General features: G+C 41.5%; 1 protein-coding gene across 1 annotated transcript in view; it reads left to right on the top strand.

Annotated features, from left to right (window-relative positions):
- KCNT2 (potassium sodium-activated channel subfamily T member 2) overlaps positions 1–19,351 on the top strand; it is a 196,577-nt gene that overhangs the window by 75,498 nt on the left and 101,728 nt on the right. The window contains 3 exon segments of the mRNA XM_028531238.2: positions 3,442–3,516; positions 4,704–4,787; positions 7,717–7,811. Of these exon segments, the coding sequence (XP_028387039.1) occupies positions 3,442–3,516; positions 4,704–4,787; positions 7,717–7,811 (254 nt within the window).

Below are 19,351 nucleotides of genomic sequence, written 5' to 3'. Positions count from 1 at the left end.
CGAGCAGAACCTAACCAGTGTTTCCAGGGCCTCTGTTTGGTAAAGTGCGCCTCGCTGTGCGTGCTTCGCTTTGCCTTGCTTTGCCTTGTTTTTTTCCTAGGAGTTTACAGTCTGGAGGGGGGGCTGGGCCGGAAACACTGCACAGACTGTAACAGAAGGCAGAGGAATAGGTGTTCTCAGCGAGGCCACGGGATGAAAAGGGAGTCCTTGACTCATTCTGCGGAGCCCCGACCTGGTGATGTCACTGATGACAGGAGAGGAGACGGGACAATAGGGATTCGTAGGATTAAGAGAGGCATGAAGGAATGCACATATATAATCAAGAGAATGATAATTATTCAAGTGTGGCCAGAATATGGGGCATCTAGGGAAATACCGGTGCAAAACCTTTGGGGTGATATTGTGAGCGCCTTGGACAGTAACGTGCACTGGGAATCGATGGAGGACATTGCACGTGGGAGTTCTGTAGTCGTAATTAAGTCTGAGGGCTATTCATTCAGAACTTCTGGGCCCCCGCAGCTCAGAGAGACAGCACACGGAAGGCCATGTGCTCAGTGAAGACACCGTTGCCGTAAAGGAAAACTGGGAGTTCGTGTTTGGCTGGGGGAAATGAACAGACGGACGTGATGCAGGATGAACTATGAATGTAGACACTGGAGAAATCAACTGGTGGGTGAAAGGAGTGAGTTCGTTAAGTGTGGAAAAATATCCAAGGGCAAAGCCGGGCTCATGTTGGTGGGGATGCTGGTGTCATCGTTGTTGGAAGTTGCTGGAACAGGACCAGAGCCATCAGGGAAGACGGAAGTGGACCAGAAGGGAGAAAGTTACCAGAATGGGGGTCGCATGCAGCGCTGATTTTCGGTTCACAGTTTCTGCATGTGTGTCACCCCATGCTCTGTTTTGGGGGGAACTCTCTATCTGGCAGACACTGATGTTCCTTTTTAAAACAGGGGTTTGAAGGCAACATTCCTTAGACGACTTTTGAATCCTAAATTTAGAGCTAAAGTTCAATCCCAAATGAAGCCCTCTCTCAGGTGTGTGTCCTGTTCCAGGGACCACAGGTTTGGTTCTCTGGGGTCTGTACGTGGTTCCCAGAGAACAGGCCCCTTTGCCTTAAAACTGGCCTGCACATATTACAATAGCCAAGTGCTGGAAGCAACCAAGATGCCCATCAGTAAATGAGTGGATCAAAAAACTGTGGTGCATTTACACAATGGAATTCTATGCAGCAGAAAGAAAGAAGGAGCTCCGACCCTTTGCAACAGCATGGAAGGAACCGGAGAGCATTATGCTGAGTGAAATAAGCCAGGTGGTGAAAGACAGATACCATGTGATCTCACCTTTAACAGGAACCTAAACAACAAAACAAAGAAACAAGCAAAATATAACCAAAGACACTGAAATAGAGAACAGGCTGACAGTGACCAGAGGGGAGAGGGGAAAAAATTTTAGGGGAAAAGGGGAAGGGTTTACAGGAACAAATATAAAGGACACATGGATAAAAAACTAGGGGTGGGTAGAAATGGGAGGGAGGAGAGGAGAGCTGGGTGGGTGGGCTGGGATGGGAGTAAAAGATAAAAAATTGTACTGCAACAACAATTAATATAAAATAAAACAACCAAAAAAAACTGGCCCAACTGGGTGTTTTGGCTTGTTCACATCTCAGCCTTCTTTCTCCCCACGGGCTCCTTATATTTGATGCTTTGGGCATGGGTGTCAACATTACACCCTCTCTCTGCGTGAGTCAAGCTAAGCGGGTCACTTGAGCTCTTCTCGCTGAACTTGAGGAGCTGGCAGATGCCGCGTGGCCCCTGCAACGACTCCACACAGAGGAGTTGGTTCCCACTGCTTCCGTTTCTTCTACCTGCGCTTCCTGCCTTTTTTTTTTTTAAATATAGTCTGGAGACGGGAGACAAGCTAATGATAAAAACGCCTGTCACTGAATATTTTAGCACATGGACCATAGCCATTCGAGAGCCGGGGGCAGGAATTCTCCATCACTGCAGTGTTTTAAGCCTTTGGGACTGCCAGGAAATGAAGAATGAGTCTTTTAGGCAGTGTTTGAAAATAATTGGGAGTTACAGGGAACCAGACTGCAAACTGATTTCCTAATACACAGATGTCTTCATCGGAGATAAGCTGCTTCAGGAAGTTCCGAGTTGTGTCTCGCTGGACGTCACTCAAGAAAGTTTCAGCGATGAGGGCTGTATATCAGGGTGGACTTCCTGGGCGTGTCCTCTCAGCCGCTGTGGGGGCCCTGGACCTGGTGTAAGGCTCTGATGTCGGCTTCTGGCAATTGTTCACAACTTGTTAATAAGAAGCCCTGCAGCCCTGGCTGGCGTAGCTCAGTGGATTGAGCTCGGGCTGTGAACCAAAGTGTCGCAGGTTCGATTCCCAGTCAGGGCACATGCCTGGGTTGCAGGCCATGGCCCCCAGCAACCGCACATTGATGTTTCTCTCTCTCTCTTTCTCTCTCTCTTTCTCTCTCCCTTCCCTCTCTAAAAATAAATACAAATGAAATCTTTTTAAAAAAGATCCAAACCATTTAATTAAAAAAAAATAAGAAGCCCTGCTTTTGCTTTTGCACCGGGCCCCTTGAGTTGTGTAGCCAGCCCTGCTTACGTGAGTTGGTAGGTTTGAAAATCCCCTTCGTTTATGTTTTCTTACCATCAAAACAATGTTCATATCGATGAGCTTTGTTAACACGTAGTGTGTTTGGGGTCTATTTCATAAGCTTCGAGAAATGCCTGAGATTTTACTGCCTATATTTTCCTCTAAGTTTTTTTTATGGTTTCATGACTTACATTTAAGTCTTTAATCTATTTTGAGTTTATTCTTGCGTATGGTGTAAGTTGGTGATCTAGTTTCATTTTTTTTTGCATGTATCTGTCCAGTTTTCCCAACACCATTGTATGTGCTTGATTCCTTCATTAAATATTAATTGACTATAAAAGTATTCATTTATTTCTGGGCTCTCTGTTCTGTTCCATTGATCTATGTGTCTGTTTTTCTGCCAGTGCCATGCTGTTTTGATTACTGCGGCCATGTAGTATAGTTTGATATCAGGTAGTGTGATACATCCAACTTTGTTTTTCTTTCTCAGGGTGAATATATTTACTATAGTAAACATTATAATTGTCACTTTTTATCGATTCTACAAGTTTTGTTAGCCTGTTTTATTTTTACTGGTGAATTTTCTTTGACCAACTATGATATGATCACGTGTTATGTGCAATAATCAAGGGTCACTGTAACATTTGAATTGCTTCTTAAACTTACCATGAAGTTGAGAGGGCACGGTTACATTTAGAAAAATAATCTCTAAAAGTCATTGCCACACCTTTATATGATGATTCAAGGAAATTCTGAGTGCTGTCTTTTGCTCTCTTTAGTGGGATTTGGTGTCATTGACTTTTATTTTTATTCATTCTTGCCTGAAAGGGGAACATCTGGGAACAGATTTTACGGGTACCTTTCATCTTGGAAATAGTGAACGCGGTTCCCTTCGTCATCTCGGTAAGTCCTAAAATCATCTTTTAAAAATAATTTTGTCATTAGATTGCAGTGAAGTCTTTACATATCCATGCTAATAAAAATATTTAACTCAGATAAATAAAGTTAGGTGTTGGTTAGAATCATAGTACTAACAAATAAATAGTGAAATCTGTTGGGTAGTTGGATTGTGAAACTAAATGAACACTAATGAGATTCAGTGCCATGGTAAAATGAGATGCATCCTAGAAATGTATGGTCTAGTGGTGCCATTTAAACAAGTACCAATATTGTCTGAACAGATTAGAAATCACTCCGTTTCTTGTGTGTATTGTGGAATTAAAAAATACAGAAACCAGGTAGAACCACATACTTGTAAACATGTCTCAGACTGAGAATGCACTCATCTCTAGTTTAACCACAGGGTTTACTAGGTCCATTTCTGTCCTTAACAAGAAAGTTGCCAACAGCCAGACAGACAGACAGCAACTTGCTCCTTTATCAGGTGGATGGCTGACCAATCCCATGAAGCTTCTGTTCAGTTGCATGCTTCTGCTACAAAATTTGGTTTTCATTTCTGTTTGATAGGGTTGTAATAATGTCTGTAGGGACCATGCTTTCCAACACTCTGAGTTTTATTTGGAAAACTATGAAAATAAGAAGATATTTAAAGCTGTTGCTCACTTCTGAGAATTATTTCAATATGAGTAATTTATCTAGAGAAGCAACTGGAATTAGATGAAGTGGCTAAGTAAATGTAATTCCAGTTAACCATGGTTCCCCAATGTCACTTAAAATGTCTGGGTCCCGAGAGTGAGTGGTGCTGTTAGGAAGGGAGGGGCTTTCTTTCTTTGTCTTACTGCCCCCCCAATTGCAAAGAAGAAAGAGGCCGTGTCTACTCTAAACTGTCACAGCAAAAATTTAATGATAGAATTAGCATAGTTACATCTGATATCCAGTGAGAGCTTATTATTTTCTTTCTGCTTCTACAATAATTTTCCAGAGAATTTTTCTGTAAGAATGAGACAGTGAATGAAAAGATCATATCTGCTCCTTGCATTTTATTAATAATATGCATTGAATGTATTTGTCACATATTTTAAATTGTTATATTGTTTTTAATAAATTTTTCTGTCTTACATTTCTTTTAAATCTGCTGGATACGATGCCTTGCTTTGAGATAAAAGTGTAGTTTTGATTTATTTTTTCAGATATTTTGGCCTTCCTTAAGGAATCTCTTTGTCCCAGTCTTTCTAAACTGCTGGCTTGCCAAGCACGCCTTGGAAAATATGATTGTAAGTATGAGAGTGATATGCAAATGCAAAAACTCTCCTTCAATCTTTTATTATTTCTTGCTTTCCGTGTTCAGATTAACCAGAGGGAGAAAATGAGTTGGCATCTTTGCCTCATTACTTTTTCATTCTATTTCCCCCCATAAAATATAAATTCATACTGCTGGAATTTATTGAGTTCCAATTAAATATCTAACTGTTTTATTTTTAAGCTTCTTTTACATGAATATCGTATCTTAGTAAATAGCATCATTTAAATGTTTGTAAAAAGGAAAGAATTCTGGTGAAATGCCATCAGATAATTACAGTGACACATTGTAGAGACGTCTAAGCTAATGACCCTGCGTGGCCGACCGGTCTGCCTGTGTCCTAACAGAGTGACAACTTGCAAAATACCCTTGCGGCCCAGTCACTGTCCTTTTCAGGTCCTATGAACCGGTGAACCAAAATGATTTAGATTTTCTAAATATGACCACCCCACAGCCAGCGGCTGCTTGGACTGGTCCCAGGAGTGAGTCATCTTCTGGAGACAAATAACCTCCCCAGACGTGTAGCTGGACCCTTGGTTTTAAGGGTTCAGGAAGTCACAGTGTCAAACTTCCCAACTGTGCTGGGCCCACGTTTTGTAAAAATCTGTAAGGTTTTATAAGGCCCTATTTAGGAGGTGGATGACTCTCAGTACAAGTCATCTTTTTAGATTTGGCTGGGTTGTGAATGGGGTATTTTCGGAGGGATAAACAGAATCAGGAAGTCAAAGATGCCAGTCTCAGAGTGTGCCCGAGGCTGACCCTGTTTGGAAGGACTGGTTTATAACTCTGACCAGAATACGTTGACGGTAGGGCTCAGGGCTTGCTTGGCAGTGAGATGTAAGACATTTGCTGTCTGGTCTTTTATTCTATAAATGTTAAAGTAAGTCCACTGTGTGCTAATCACTCTAGTAGGAGAGCCAAGTGAGTTAATTTCTTTATCTTCAGAAGAGAATAAAAGTGCCCACTCTTCAGGCTTGTTGTGAGAACTAAATAAAATTATAGATACATAAACAAATATGAATGTATGTATACATATATCCATAAACATAGTAAGGGCTCAATATTATTCATGTTACTAAAAGGAAATGAAATATTTTTTTCTGGAGGTAGACTTGTTTTTCTTTTAAATGGTTTTTCAACAGAAATTACGACACAAGTTTTGGCCAGAAGTGATATTTGGATAACATTTGAGAATTCATAGCGGATGAATGTTTCTAAACATCCATGTTAGCTGACCTCTGGAGTCTCATGGCAGTGCCTGGCCAGATGTGGGTGAACGCGGCCCGAGGGGCGGCCTGCAGGAACACTGGGCTGCCTTAACTGTTCAAAAAGAAAAAAAAAAACTTCACTAAACAGACATTGCCTAAATTGTTGATGAAAGAAATGCATCGGAAAAAAAATAAACCTCTGTGCTAAATTGTGTTGTTTGTTGTTGGAAAAAATAACCTAACCGCGGGAGAAGTGGTCAGTCCTGGAGAATAACAGGAAGGCTTTGCAGTACTAATTTAGAACCCATTTTCCATTGCAATATTTCTGGATTTTGCTTCTCATGCTCTCACTGGTTGCTCAATTTCTTTGGTTTTTCTGCTCATTAACACCTCTGTTAAAAGAAAGCAAGGGTTGAGAGGTGAAATTCTATTCACCTTAGTTTTTTGTTAATGTAACAGTTCTGGTTAAATGTGTGGTGGAGGAAGAAACTGCTGGCTCTTTGGGATTTTATATTGGTGAAGTTATCTCCTGTTACATTGACTTTAAGACCTTTAACAGTTTATTATTTAAAAACTTGAGATGAACTGAAAACTAGAAAGGAAAAAATTATGAAAATCTACAAATCTATCACACTGAATACTAGTAATAATGTATATCTTGTATTTTATATTAACAGACATATCATACATTAAATTGTATTGTATGTTTAATTTTATAATTTGAATTTTTATCATATGCTAGTATGTAGTAAACAAGTTCTTATGTCATTAAATATTCCTCTTCAAATCAATTTAATGGATGCATCTAAATCTATTATATAGTTTTGATCAATTTATTTAACTATTTTTGTATTGCATATTTTAGTTATTTTGATGGTAATGAGCATTCATTATTTCATATAGTAAATGTAATTTTGTAATGAAGATAAACAAATCATTACTGATTTCCATTTTTTATTATTTTCATGTAGTTAATTTTTTAAAATTATGTTATTGAGTAAATACTTAATAAATGAGTGAATGAACTACAAAGGACATACTTGTGAATTGTGACCTGAATTCCCAAATTTCCATCAAGAATGATAATAAATTACATGAGCAGTAATAAAAGTGAGTGCTCATATTTTTGCATCTTTAACAACAGTGGGTGTTACTATTTGTAATGTCTTTCAATTGCAAAGGTAAAAACATAAATCTTGAATTTACAATTCTTTTAATAGTAATGAAATTAAACTTAAAAATATTTGCTCAATGGCCATTCAGCTTTTTTAATGATAAATTGTCTGGAGCAATTCCTGATTCAGGGAATAAGACTTGATAGCAGTTTGACTGAACTTTTACTTTCTCCCTAATGGAGTATATTATTTTCTGATCTTTTAAAATTGAAATTGGCATGAAAGATTATGCTTCTAGAGGGCTTTGGGGAGTCGGTGTCTGCAGATGTTTGTAAAGTGAATAACTAAAATTTGGTGCTTCGGTGGGCCTCCTACCCTATTGCCTTTGTAACAGGAATGTTTCGGTAAGATCTACTTTGACCCAGGCAAACATGAAACTGTGCTACCATATACATTTAAAGTATGTGTCCCGAGTAGGCACAAGATAGTTGAAATACAATACGTAGTAATAATTGTAATGAACTCATGAATATGTGATATTTATCACAACTTAAAATATGTTTTTTTTGTTTCATTTTAGAATGATCTACATAGAGCCATTCAGCGCACAGGGTCTGCAATGTTTAATCAAGTTTTGATTTTAATATCTACATTACTATGCCTTATCTTCACCTGGTAAGATGGCACAAATCAATGTTTTTATTATGCTTTGTTTAACTATCGTTTTAAAAGTTCTTATAAGCCATTTTAATGAGTAATCAGATAAAAATCAATGAATCATTCGATCAATGTTCACTATGAAATGGGCGGGGTCGCCTACAGAAATAGAAGCGACATCCTTCGGTCTTCCAGAAAAAGCAAGGAGGCACTTCGATCGCGTGGTACGGATATTCACAGCATCGCTGGCATTTTCCCAGATGCTGTGAACATCCAACGCACGCGTTCACCCTGCGTGCCACAGACGCCAAACACGGATTTCTCCTTCAAACCGCTGACGTGGGGGTGCCTGGTTTTTCTAGTCTTCGAAGCGGAAACGCCGTGAGGAAGCTGTCACTGCCCGGCACGGGGTCTGCCTGTGCCTTCTCTGGGTGACATGCTCGTGCGCACGCAGGCAGAAAGCGGGGGCAGACCCAGAGGTGCTTTGCTACGGGAAACAGTTGTTTCTTCTTTTGGAAGTTCTCACTTTGACAATTAAAACGTAAACCATGTGAAATGGGGCACTGCCCATATGGACACGTGCAGATCCGTAACTAGATAAAATAATGTGAATACCCAAAAATGAGGTAGAATAATGTTCTGTTTTGTAGGAGTCTTACACATTATGTGTAGTTGTGCTCTGCCCTGGATTTGACCTACTGAGAGAGAGAAAAAGCTCACTAGGAAGTACTAAAGGAAGAGTGTACTCAGACACTCTTACAACTGAACGAGCTATGGGCAGAGCTACAGGTGCATGTATTTAAACACATTCATGCCCCGTTTACAACTGGATATGGTCTGAGAAATTCGTCGCCGGGTGATTTCACCACTGTGTGAATATCAGAATAATAATGAGTTATGCTATGACGTCAACTAGGTTACGACATCACTAGACGATAGGTTAAAAGATTACAATGGCCTGAAAAATTCCATTTGGTTTGCGGTTGACTAAATGTCATTATGTGGCATGTGATTGTCTCAATTTGGAAATAAGGTATGACAGCGTGTTTGCATCAGATGCGGCTAATATGTCTGTTAAATGGGCTTAAAATATATTTCATGGCATACTTTTATATTTAAAAACTAAACATTTTAGGATATTTTATGTCTTTAAACATAATGTATCCCTCTGAATTGTCACAATGCCATCTTATTAAATTTTTTTCCCTTCTCACAAATTGTTTTTTATTGCTTACTGAGTAAATATCTAACTTCATAAATATGAAACACTAACAGTAATGGCCTTCCTTCCAAAGTAACTAAAAATTCTTAGTTTTAAGGTAAGGCAATTATTTGAATAATTTAGGAGATTTTTTCCATTTTACTTAAGGAAAACTACTTGAAATTAAAAATTTTATATACATGTACACGGGCCAATATTTCTATTGCTGGAAAATTACAAAAAATAGAACAAATGATTTCTAAGCAATGTGGGAAATCTGTTAAAGTAGAAATTACCATTATTTTTTTCTGCCTGACCCATAAATGAAGGATATCTCAAATATGTGTGTATATTTTGTATGTATTTACCTATGTATATGTGTATATCTCATAGAATATAAAATATATGTGCACATACACATGTAAATATATACATACACATATATAAATATATCTATATACACAGATATACTATGCTTTGTGGTGATTACAGCCATAATTAACTGCTGTTATATCATAGAGCAAGGCTATCGATGCTTTTGGAAATCGGAACTTTTAACATGTACATTGTTATTTAAGCCCCGAAAGCTTCAGGACTAGTACTGGAAGCATCGGCAGCGTTGCTCACAAGTCTCACCATCTTACAATCACCTGCTTTGGAAAGCCAGGACTTAGTTTTGAAATGTCTCTTCTCTCCATCATTGTTAACATCACAAAGAACCATCATTAAGCATCTGTCAGCCAGAGACACATGCTCAGTGCCAGGCCGGAATGCAAATGAAGCTCCCACTGCCCCCCCCCCCCTTTGTGGGGAATGTGCTCAGCATCAGTTTTCCTGCCATTGTGATGGAGTTGGACGGACCTCCCCAGGGCTGCTTGCACCCTCCCTGTCTCCCGCACCCATTTCCCCGGCAGCTGTGACTTGGGATTCTGCCTGCGTCTCTGTGACAAACAAGTAAACAGGCACATGCGGGAAGGAAGTGCATGACTTTAGCCTAATTATTAACGTATTCTGAGCAATAATAAGTACTCTCATTTATAATGCACTGGGCGTTCTCAGGCATTTATTGGCTTATTTTGAGCCAACTTTACTTCAAACTTCAGTTTTTACTTCTGTATGTCCATTTACGTATTTTTTATGTTATTTCACAGAGTTATCACGTAAAGAAATCTATTAGGCTGATGGATAGTCCATGTTTTAGTCAAATGTGAAACTTTTAATCTACTTTCTCAGTCTTATTTCAGGAGAAAAGAAATTTATTCATTGATTTCTTTGAAAATGCAGCTTAGTTCAGTGTTACTAGCGTGCTTAACTCAAGAGTATCTGGTATTTTTGGAGCATCCTTGATTAACAGTACTCGACCTCCAGAGGCACGGCTTCTTCTAGTTACTGATTCAACTCGAGGGCAATAGCTGCACGGGAACTGGCCAGGGCAGGGGTGGGTGGTACCGTTTGGGAAAAGTGTGAGAACACGGTCTAATGGTGTTCCCACCATCATATTTGATTCCTAGTCTTGATTGGTCGCATGTGCTTGGCTCATGTTATAAATGAATGACAGGAAGTCCACGTGTCTGAGCATCTGGCCCCTGACTGCCAGCTCCAGGGTACACTGGATGGGGCAGAAACCTGTTGTCCCAGCTCAGTTTTGCACAAGCGAGCGGCCAGGTTCGGGGCGGCTAATTGGCCAAGCGAGGCAAGTTTCATGTGGGAGGAAAGAGAATATGGTCATCTAACCTATGTAAATAATAATGAGGTCATTGTTAGTAGTATAAAAATCTAGGTAACTTGGTTTGCGGTTAAAGTTTTGTTTCCAACAAGCTATTTTTGAAACACGACATCGAGTGTGTTGTTCTTCTCAAACATGCAGACCCTGAGGATGATGGCTAAGGTTTCAAGTGGTTACTACCGTCAGGCACATGTCAGAGCATGTAACCTGCATTAACTGATGGAATTTTCAACAGACTAGAAAGTAAATTCTGTCATTATCCTTATTTTATAGGCACAGAATAGTAAAGGAATTCACAAAAAGGAACAGTTAAGCAGGCCTGCCTTAAATGTTCATCTGTCTACTCTGGGCCGTGGTAAAACTTCAGAAAGAAATAAAGACTTTGCTTACGGGGGAATGAGAATCACTCTGATATCTGTGGTTTCCTCTGAGCTAACACCTTGCTCACAAATTCCCAAGAAAAATTGATTTAGGACCTAAAACTTGATATAATGTAAAGCATCGGTGAATTAAGAGGGTCCCCTGTAGTTATTTTCAGAAATACAAGAACTTAGAAAGTATGCTACCTACATATTCCAGCGAAGTACTACAGAGGTAGGAATAAAAGGAAAAAGTGAAGGTTATATACGCAGTGGGATATACAGCAGAACACATTGGCACTGACCTTGGGAAGCTGTTTTCACACTGCATTTCACTAGAAGTACCACTGAAGGCTTAGCCAGGCAGAAGTGGGGACCACGTTATCATCATACTCTACGGTGTAGACAATGAGCCAGGGGAGGTTCCCAGTGAAAAACAAGGGGGAAGAAGTAAGAAAAAGCCCAAGACCTTGGCGCACACCCGCCAGGAACTGGTGACTTGGAATGGTCCCCACAGGAAGAGTTCTGAGCCAAGGCTCGTCTACACTAGTGTCCGACCAGCCACGTTGGCCGCGCACGTGTGAAAACCGTGGACCTGAAACCCGCATGTGCAGAGAGCGCACCACACAGGAGGTCTCATTCAGAAAATCAGGACGAAACCTAGCCAGTTAAGAAATGAAATTCGAGAAAAAGAAAGAAGACGTGGTGAAAGAGTTAAGAGATAAATCAGCTTTGTTGAAGCATGGGGCATGAACCCTCAGTTCCCAGAGACTGGAAAGTGTCCCAATGGTGAAGACAGTAGCTGACACATACTGAAAGTTGGCCTTCTTTGTCAGGAAATTTCCTTTCTTTTCTTTCCCCTCTATTAAATTGTTTAACTTTGCACAACATTCTATGGCAGATATTATCATCTTCATTTTACAGACAAGAAGCTGAGGCACGGAAAGGCTAGACCAAAGGTAGCCTTAGTTTATGTTATCTGAGGCTCACAGGGAGGAGAAAGGAGAGCTCAGATGTGGACCCCGCTGATGTCATTGACCCATTCTGATGTCATTTACATTGTGTCCTGGAAGTCATTAGCCTGGGTGCATAAAACTAATAATCAAACAAAAGAACCAAATAGAGTGATAATTTTCTCATCTCTGTTACAGTCGATTTTTAAATTACTGTTTCGAGTAGAAGTATACTTTAAGAAAAGAGATTAAGATGGCAATTATTTTAAAATTTTTGTTTTTTCTCGTATTTCATTCTTTGAATTTTTTCATTGCTAAATTTTCACTCAGCTTCGGCCATCTGATCTAGATCCTGATTCTCTACAGAAAAGTCTGCCCCTCACTGGTTATTTTGAAATAAAGAAAATGTGGGTCTGTGCCTCGTGGGATGAGGGGCGGTCCCTCCTCGTGAATCACTCAACTGCAGCACAAGTGGATGCCATTCAGATGAATAGCTTAGGACACGACTCACTGACCCTTGTTTGGCGTAGACACAAGGACAACGTCCGGAGGAACAAGAACTGTCTTCCGACAATAGAAATACAAGATTGATTATTACTTCAAAAACTCAATCTCTCCCTAGACGGTGTGAAATCCCAACATCTCCAATTGCCTTAAGTTCCATGGGATTGTTAGGCTTTAGGCAGACACTCTACAGGAAATGAAAATGATGATTTGGAACAATTTAATTGGCATTCATTCACTAAGTACCCAAGTGCCAGGCGTGGGCTGATGTGAATGCTAAGGTCTGAAGTACAAGCATGAAGTCCAAGTGTCGGTTGCCTTCGGCACAGAATGCCATTACTAATTACATTTTCCAGTAACTGTGCACAGCAATGGGATTCCCAGGGAGCGCGTGGATATTTAAGGTTATTTATTTCTGCCATGTGACTTTTGCTCTGAAAACATTCTGTTGTACCAATTGACATTTACCAGGTGCTGAAAAAGTTGACAGTCTCAATATTTCCTTTCATTTAAATTAATGTTTTCCTTAGAAACCTTGCCAAAGCTTGGGAAGCTTGTATAACTAAGTATATTTTTAAGAGAGGCAAATATTCTGAAAAGCACAGGGTAAGTGATTAGTCATTAAGGTGCCTTTTATTATATATATAGGATCTATTTAAGTAAGCAACTCAGTTAAGACTTTTCAGTCATTTTAAAGAGGGCACAGGAGAGTCTGTATTTTAAAGCCTAATTAGAAGTTGATCAGATTTTGGTTTAGAATTACATAACACTGAAATTATTTTGTATGGATTTGTGTCCAAGATAACACTTAAGAATGTTTTGTCAAGAAGCAAACCTCACAGCAGGACTCAAATCCAACATTCTTCATGAAATCGTTCAAAAATAAACTACATTTCTCTAAAAAGGAAGTGAAGCTAACATCGATGAGCTAGCACTATATAAACAATTCTTTGAATATGTGAATGTGGACTTACCTAGTATAACTTTCAGTGTCTGCATTACTGTTGTGGTTTTGAGCATTGCTTCTTTTGTGATGCAGTCACTTATTAACAGGAAGTGTATACAGCATCATCATATGGTGGGGTTGAGCTGGTTGCGGGTTGGGGCTGAGATAAGGCATCAGCCTTGCGCTGCACCTGTTCAGCCCTGGGAGCTTTGTCTGTGACAAGGGCAGGTGCCTTCAAGTACCTGGGGCCCATTTTCCAATTTGGATCGCTGCTAGGAGCCCAGGTCCCAGCTGCTGTGCACCGGGCCCTTGGCGGCCATGTCTCACCTGGCTGCTCTCTCACCTGTGTCCTCAGCCTCCTCTATCTCGGGCCAGGCTGTACACAGACTTGTGTGGCCTGCTGGCTCGTTTTTATGGCGATGCTTGAGGAATCTTCACTAAAAAGAGAGAGTGCTACAATCAATGAAAATGATTCTCCGTTCTGGTTTGGCTTTTCATGTATCATGTGCCTTTCACTCAGGTTGATCTTAGCTCAGGTGTTTTGCTTTTTGTCATTTGTTACACGCTTCAGTTTCCACCTTAATGCTGGATGTTGTCACACTGGAGTGGCTGCAGAATCGCTGTATTCAGGAAACGTTAAGGTGTGCTTGCTCTGTGGCACCAGGGTAAAATCATAAACTGGAATACGACCCTGAGTTCCTAGCATCCTGTCCCATTCCTGAGGTCTCTGATTGCACCTTCCCGTCATCTGCTGTGCCCTGCAGATCTGCTCAGGGCGTGGCCCCATGGTGTGCTCTCACTGCCACGAATGCTTTTAGAAAGAGAAGTGGCATCGTTTGGATGCATTGGACACCATGTGTGAGACAAAGGCACACGGAAGGGTGACTTCACAGTGTACTCCCCGGGAAGTGGACTGAATGCTGGTGCCGCGCACCAGGGAGGAGAGAGGGCTTGGGGAGGGAACAGAAACGGGGTCCACAAGACCTGAGGTGCCGTTTAGAAACAGTGAGCTGTCGGGTGGCCCCTTGTGGGCAGGAGCCCTGAGTTCGGGAGAGGGGTTGGCCCAGGCGGGTAAGCTGGGGGCCACCAGCACCCGGATGGCCACCGAGGCGGGACCCAGAAGACAGCACCCTCCGGGCACGAACAGACTGGAACACGCTGAGTACACGCTGAGCAAAAGCAGAGACCCTGACAGGCGAGTAAGACACACTGTGCACGATGAAGCACACAGTGTGTACACAGACGAGAACTTCATTCCCCTGCGTGTCCCCAGACGGGGGCAGTCAATACACAGAGTGAAAACTAGCAGCCGTGCAAGGAGAACCCGAGGGCCAGGGGATGGCGGCAGAAGATGCTCGCAGGGAACCACGGGACCAAGGGGAGCCGGAGCACAAATGTGATTTTCCACTTCTCCAAACTTAGCTCCTTCCCCGCCATCCAATCCAGATGGCCGTCTATTTTAGAGCGTAGTCAGCGTCAGGGTTTTCATCGCACATGTTAATGATAAAAAAAGCATTTTTCTTACCATCAAGCGACCGAATCTGGGTAGAATTCATACGTCCTTTAAAAATTCCGCAACCTCTATTTCTTCTCTTTCAAAATTCCCCATTTCTTCATCCTGCCTTTTCCTTCCTGTCAATTCATCTTGTGTCACTTAACCCCCTAAATTTCACAGACTATTCTGCATGTCAGCTGACGTTTTGGGATCAGCGTATTCAAGATTATGTGCCATTGTTACTCTCCCAGTTTCCTCTGAGCAAATTCTTTACAGTTATCTCATTGCCCTATAACTTACTCTCTCCTATGCACAATTGTTGCTGAGGTATTTCAAAGTATTTCAGTGCATAGTAACACTGTCTACTTTCTCTCCACTCATTGCTGGAGCCTGGGTTCTCTCCTCACCCCAGGGCCATATCAACCCTCACCGACCTTTTGCTATGTAAATGTTGTGCAGAATCTTTCTGATTATCCTTAATAATCCAGGTTCCTTTGGCCGTTTAATACTCTCTTTATAGCTTCTGTCCATCCATGACCTTATATTTATTACAGACCTTTGTTACATCTTTCTGTGTAAGTTGAACATATTTACTCTTTAGGCTCCTGGTTTGCTAGCACATTGATCTTAAGGTGTTCTAAATATCTCATTGAATCCTGCCTGTGCTGTCCCCCTAGTGTGCCTGCTGGGAGGCGTGACAGGCCAGGTTCAGTCCCCGCTTTGTAGTGACCTGACGTGAGCAACTGCAGCCCTCACCCCCTTTCCTTGTAGCTATTTCCTCAACGCTTTAGTGTTTCTCCCCAGGATTTTGTGCTTTGCGTGTTGGCCTTTCTCTAAACCGTTCCTATTTTATAATTATAAATTCAAGCAGAACCCAGCGCTGAGAAATCACCAAGATCCAGATAATTTACATAAAAGCATTTGGTAAATTATAAAGTGCTATTCAAACATCAAGTCATATTTTTATTGCTGTAATTTAGGGGGCAGGTTTCTCTGTAAGCAAAAAAGAAGAAAATTGTTCCTCTTGGAAATTTTATTTCTTACAGAAGCATGCGTATATGCACAGCGGTTTGCAGGACTTTTGCTAAAAAGGGAAGGGCACTGAGCTTGAAGGATGCTTCGAGGACTCTTCCGCTCCCCTGTGCTAGCTGTTCTCTGCCTTGCCACAAGTATTTCAAACGTGTATTTCAAAAGTTGTTAGAGGTTTACATTTCAGGGGGTTCGAGACAGGCTGCCGTACAGGGTTGATGCTACATGAGGCTTTTCCTCCTTACAGCCCACCTGGAAGGCACTGCGGGCCCATGTGTCGCTGGGAGAGGACAGCAGCTTGGGCACTCGCTCTAGTTACTTAGTCCTGTGGTTCACCGGGCCGGGAGCGTGGTTTGCCCTTGGTCCAGAGAAAGATTCACAGCACAGTGCTGGGTGAGCAGCGAGCTCTGACGGAGCTGGTTTTCTCCCTGGCTGATCCCTGTCCTCCGTGAGAACACGCCTCCTTCCCAACTGTGCTCAGAGGAGGCTTTCCTTACTAGATCGCCACGAAGTTGGGGAGAAGTGATGAAAAGCTTTGTTTTATGCTGGGTGCTTCCCCTTAGGAGGAGAAGGGCCCTCGGTGGAGGTTTTGACTCGTTCTTCCCTAAGCTCCACCCCCTGCGGAGGGTGGGGCGGGATTAGATCTGTTCGCACCCTCGCGCCTGCCCGGAGTCTCCCCAGCGGTGTCCCCAGAACGATGTCGCTTGAGGACATTCGTGACGGCTGACAGTGAGAATAATGTCTGTTCAGTGGGAATTTTGAGCTGAATGGCTCTCATCACGAGCAAAAAAGTAGAGGAAATAGCACATTTACTGTATTGGCTGGATTCTAAATGTGCACGCTTTGCTTAATTATTTTTTCTCTTGCAAAAAAAAATTCAGGATTAAAAAATTCTTGAATGGTAATATATTCATTGCAGTGCTAATTCTTACTTTAATCATTTTGAGTATAAATAGCCTGATATGGTAAAGCTCTCACAAAATTTGTAAAAGTTGAAGCCACGGAAGCAAAGTGTGCCTTATGTAAATGTGAATGCGAACCACGTTTTCCAGCGAATTCCTGTGGTTCAGAGTGTGGCATTGACCCTCCTGAAACTGCTCTTTGAACAAATAGCATTGATCAGGAAAACAGCTGTGATTTCCAGTGAAAAAGGAGAATAACTATTTAGCCGGCAGAGCGTTCCGCGTATGTATTGATCTCTTTAAGAATAGTTTACAAGCGGTTGCACCCACCACCACAGGAAGGTTAGTTCAAAGTTCCAGCGAAACAATCAGATACTTCTCCAGAATGTTCTTTCTCACACATAGTTATTGTTGTGTACTATAGACTCATGAGGACATATTATACTCTGTAAAATGGATACGAGGTCACTTAGCCATCTCTTAGAAAGGAAAGACTTGTCAATTGGTTTTAAGTGGAGGTCAAGTAAAAAGGCTACCGTTATGACCAAGTATTTTCCGTTGATAAACATGGCATTTTGATATTACATTTGTGTTTATTTTCTAGTTTTTAAGTTCATTTTTATTGAATTTTTCCATTGCCATTTACCCCCCTTATACCTGGTGCCCTGCTGTCACTACACTTTTAAAATGTTAGATTCAAATAAATGATTATGTAAAAATAAGAAAGTAATTTTCACGGCTTACCATGAGAAGCAGCCTATTAAGCTCAATGTTCTCTTTTGTTCTGAATGGCTCATTAAATTTGGACCATTTCAGGAAAAAATGAAATAAAGGTTCATTTTGTGCCTTACTTGATTTCCAGAAACTGTGCACTAGAGACTGAATATTGGGGATTAGCTTTGCCATGTGGCATTCAGAAGAAAGACATTTGTGTGGGAACATGTTGAATGAATAAAATCAGCTTACATCAGCCAATATTTACTGGGTGTCACTTTACATTTTCCACGGACAAGGACATAAAAACCAAGCCCTCACCTACTAACTTCTTGATAGTGAAAAAAGAAATCCAATACTAAATCAAGCCTTTTCTGAAGAAAATTAGAATATATACAGATTTTATTTCACTTTTCCCTACTCAACATAGACATACCTTTAAAGACATAAAGGGCATTAATGGTGTGTAAAGCTAATATTCTGTTGGCTGTGCACCTCACTGTTGACAACTGCATCGGAGAGGCTTAAACAAAGTCAAGAAAAAGGAACGGTAGATCGCAGCGAGGCAAGACCTCACAACGGAGCACGGGGCTGGGGTCTGGATTTAGGAGCTGGGGGCTCCCCCTACTCCCTCGCTCAGAGCTGCAGCTTCGCTCAGATGAGGGTCTGAGGCAGCACCCTACAGGTGGTTTGTCAGCCAGGGGTCTGGTGCAGAGGCAGGCGGTGCCTGGGGCAGCAGCAACCGCTCAGGGTGTCCGCAGACTCTTACTAACGAGCCCGTCGCTACTCAGTTTGATCGTGTCATTCGTTCTCCCGCCTGACATTTGTCATTTGTGTCTGCAGTGTTCAGGAAAATACAAATTCCTTGACACTGTACTTAAAGTAATCCGTGATTTGTCCCTGGTGCTTCCCCTGCCCCATCTCCCTTCCCTGTCTTACTCTACAGGCCTGACTGCAGCCACACAGAACTCGAGTCGTGTTTTCCACAGCTGAGCTTTTAATGCCAAATTCTACTATATCTACTTTGCACCAGGAGAAGTTACTTTGTCCATGACTCGAATTTGAAGCTTCTCCTACTGAATAACTTTTTTAAAAAAGAACCTAATGGTTAGGAAGAGAAAGTGCAAATAAAGAAGAAAGCAGAATAGATACTGTGCTTTGTTTGTTCATTGGCACGTTTTGGAAAGTTAAACGTTTCAAAGGGGGAAGGGAGTATGGTGCTGAGATGTATTGGCCTTATTCTACTATTCTGTTACTGGGAATAAAGCAAGGGTATACTTAGTAGGGACCTCTGATATCACAGTAGGACTCAGAAAGTGAGTGTAAATTACTCCCAATATTAAATTCTGAAAACTTGATATAAAAAATCGTTCACAGGTACATGAAGGTTATGAGCATGTGTGTGCCCACGGGCACCCTACACACTACACATGCAGACACACTTCATAGGTGCATGTGCACAGATACACACATATAGTCAGTTTATGCATGCCTGTCCTCTTCTATAACATATTATATGCCATCATTTCTCAGTGATCGGTCCTTGCCCCTTTCACTTCATTTTATATCTTCCTCCCAGGAATATGTATTTCAGCCATCTTTTGTGTAAGCCCGTAAGTATTCCAGGAGGGCGTGGCATACGTGTCCATGTACCTTGAGACCTAGGGATGGCTGACGGGCCTTGAAGGACCCCCCTCAGGGACCCCGTACCAGGCTGTCAGCAGCTCCA

This window comes from Phyllostomus discolor, chromosome 15, assembly GCF_004126475.2.
Source record: "Phyllostomus discolor isolate MPI-MPIP mPhyDis1 chromosome 15, mPhyDis1.pri.v3, whole genome shotgun sequence".
NCBI classification, from domain to species: domain Eukaryota; kingdom Metazoa; phylum Chordata; class Mammalia; order Chiroptera; family Phyllostomidae; genus Phyllostomus; species Phyllostomus discolor.
Note: the sequence above shows the minus strand (reverse complement) of the source record. Positions and strands in the feature narration are given on the sequence as shown.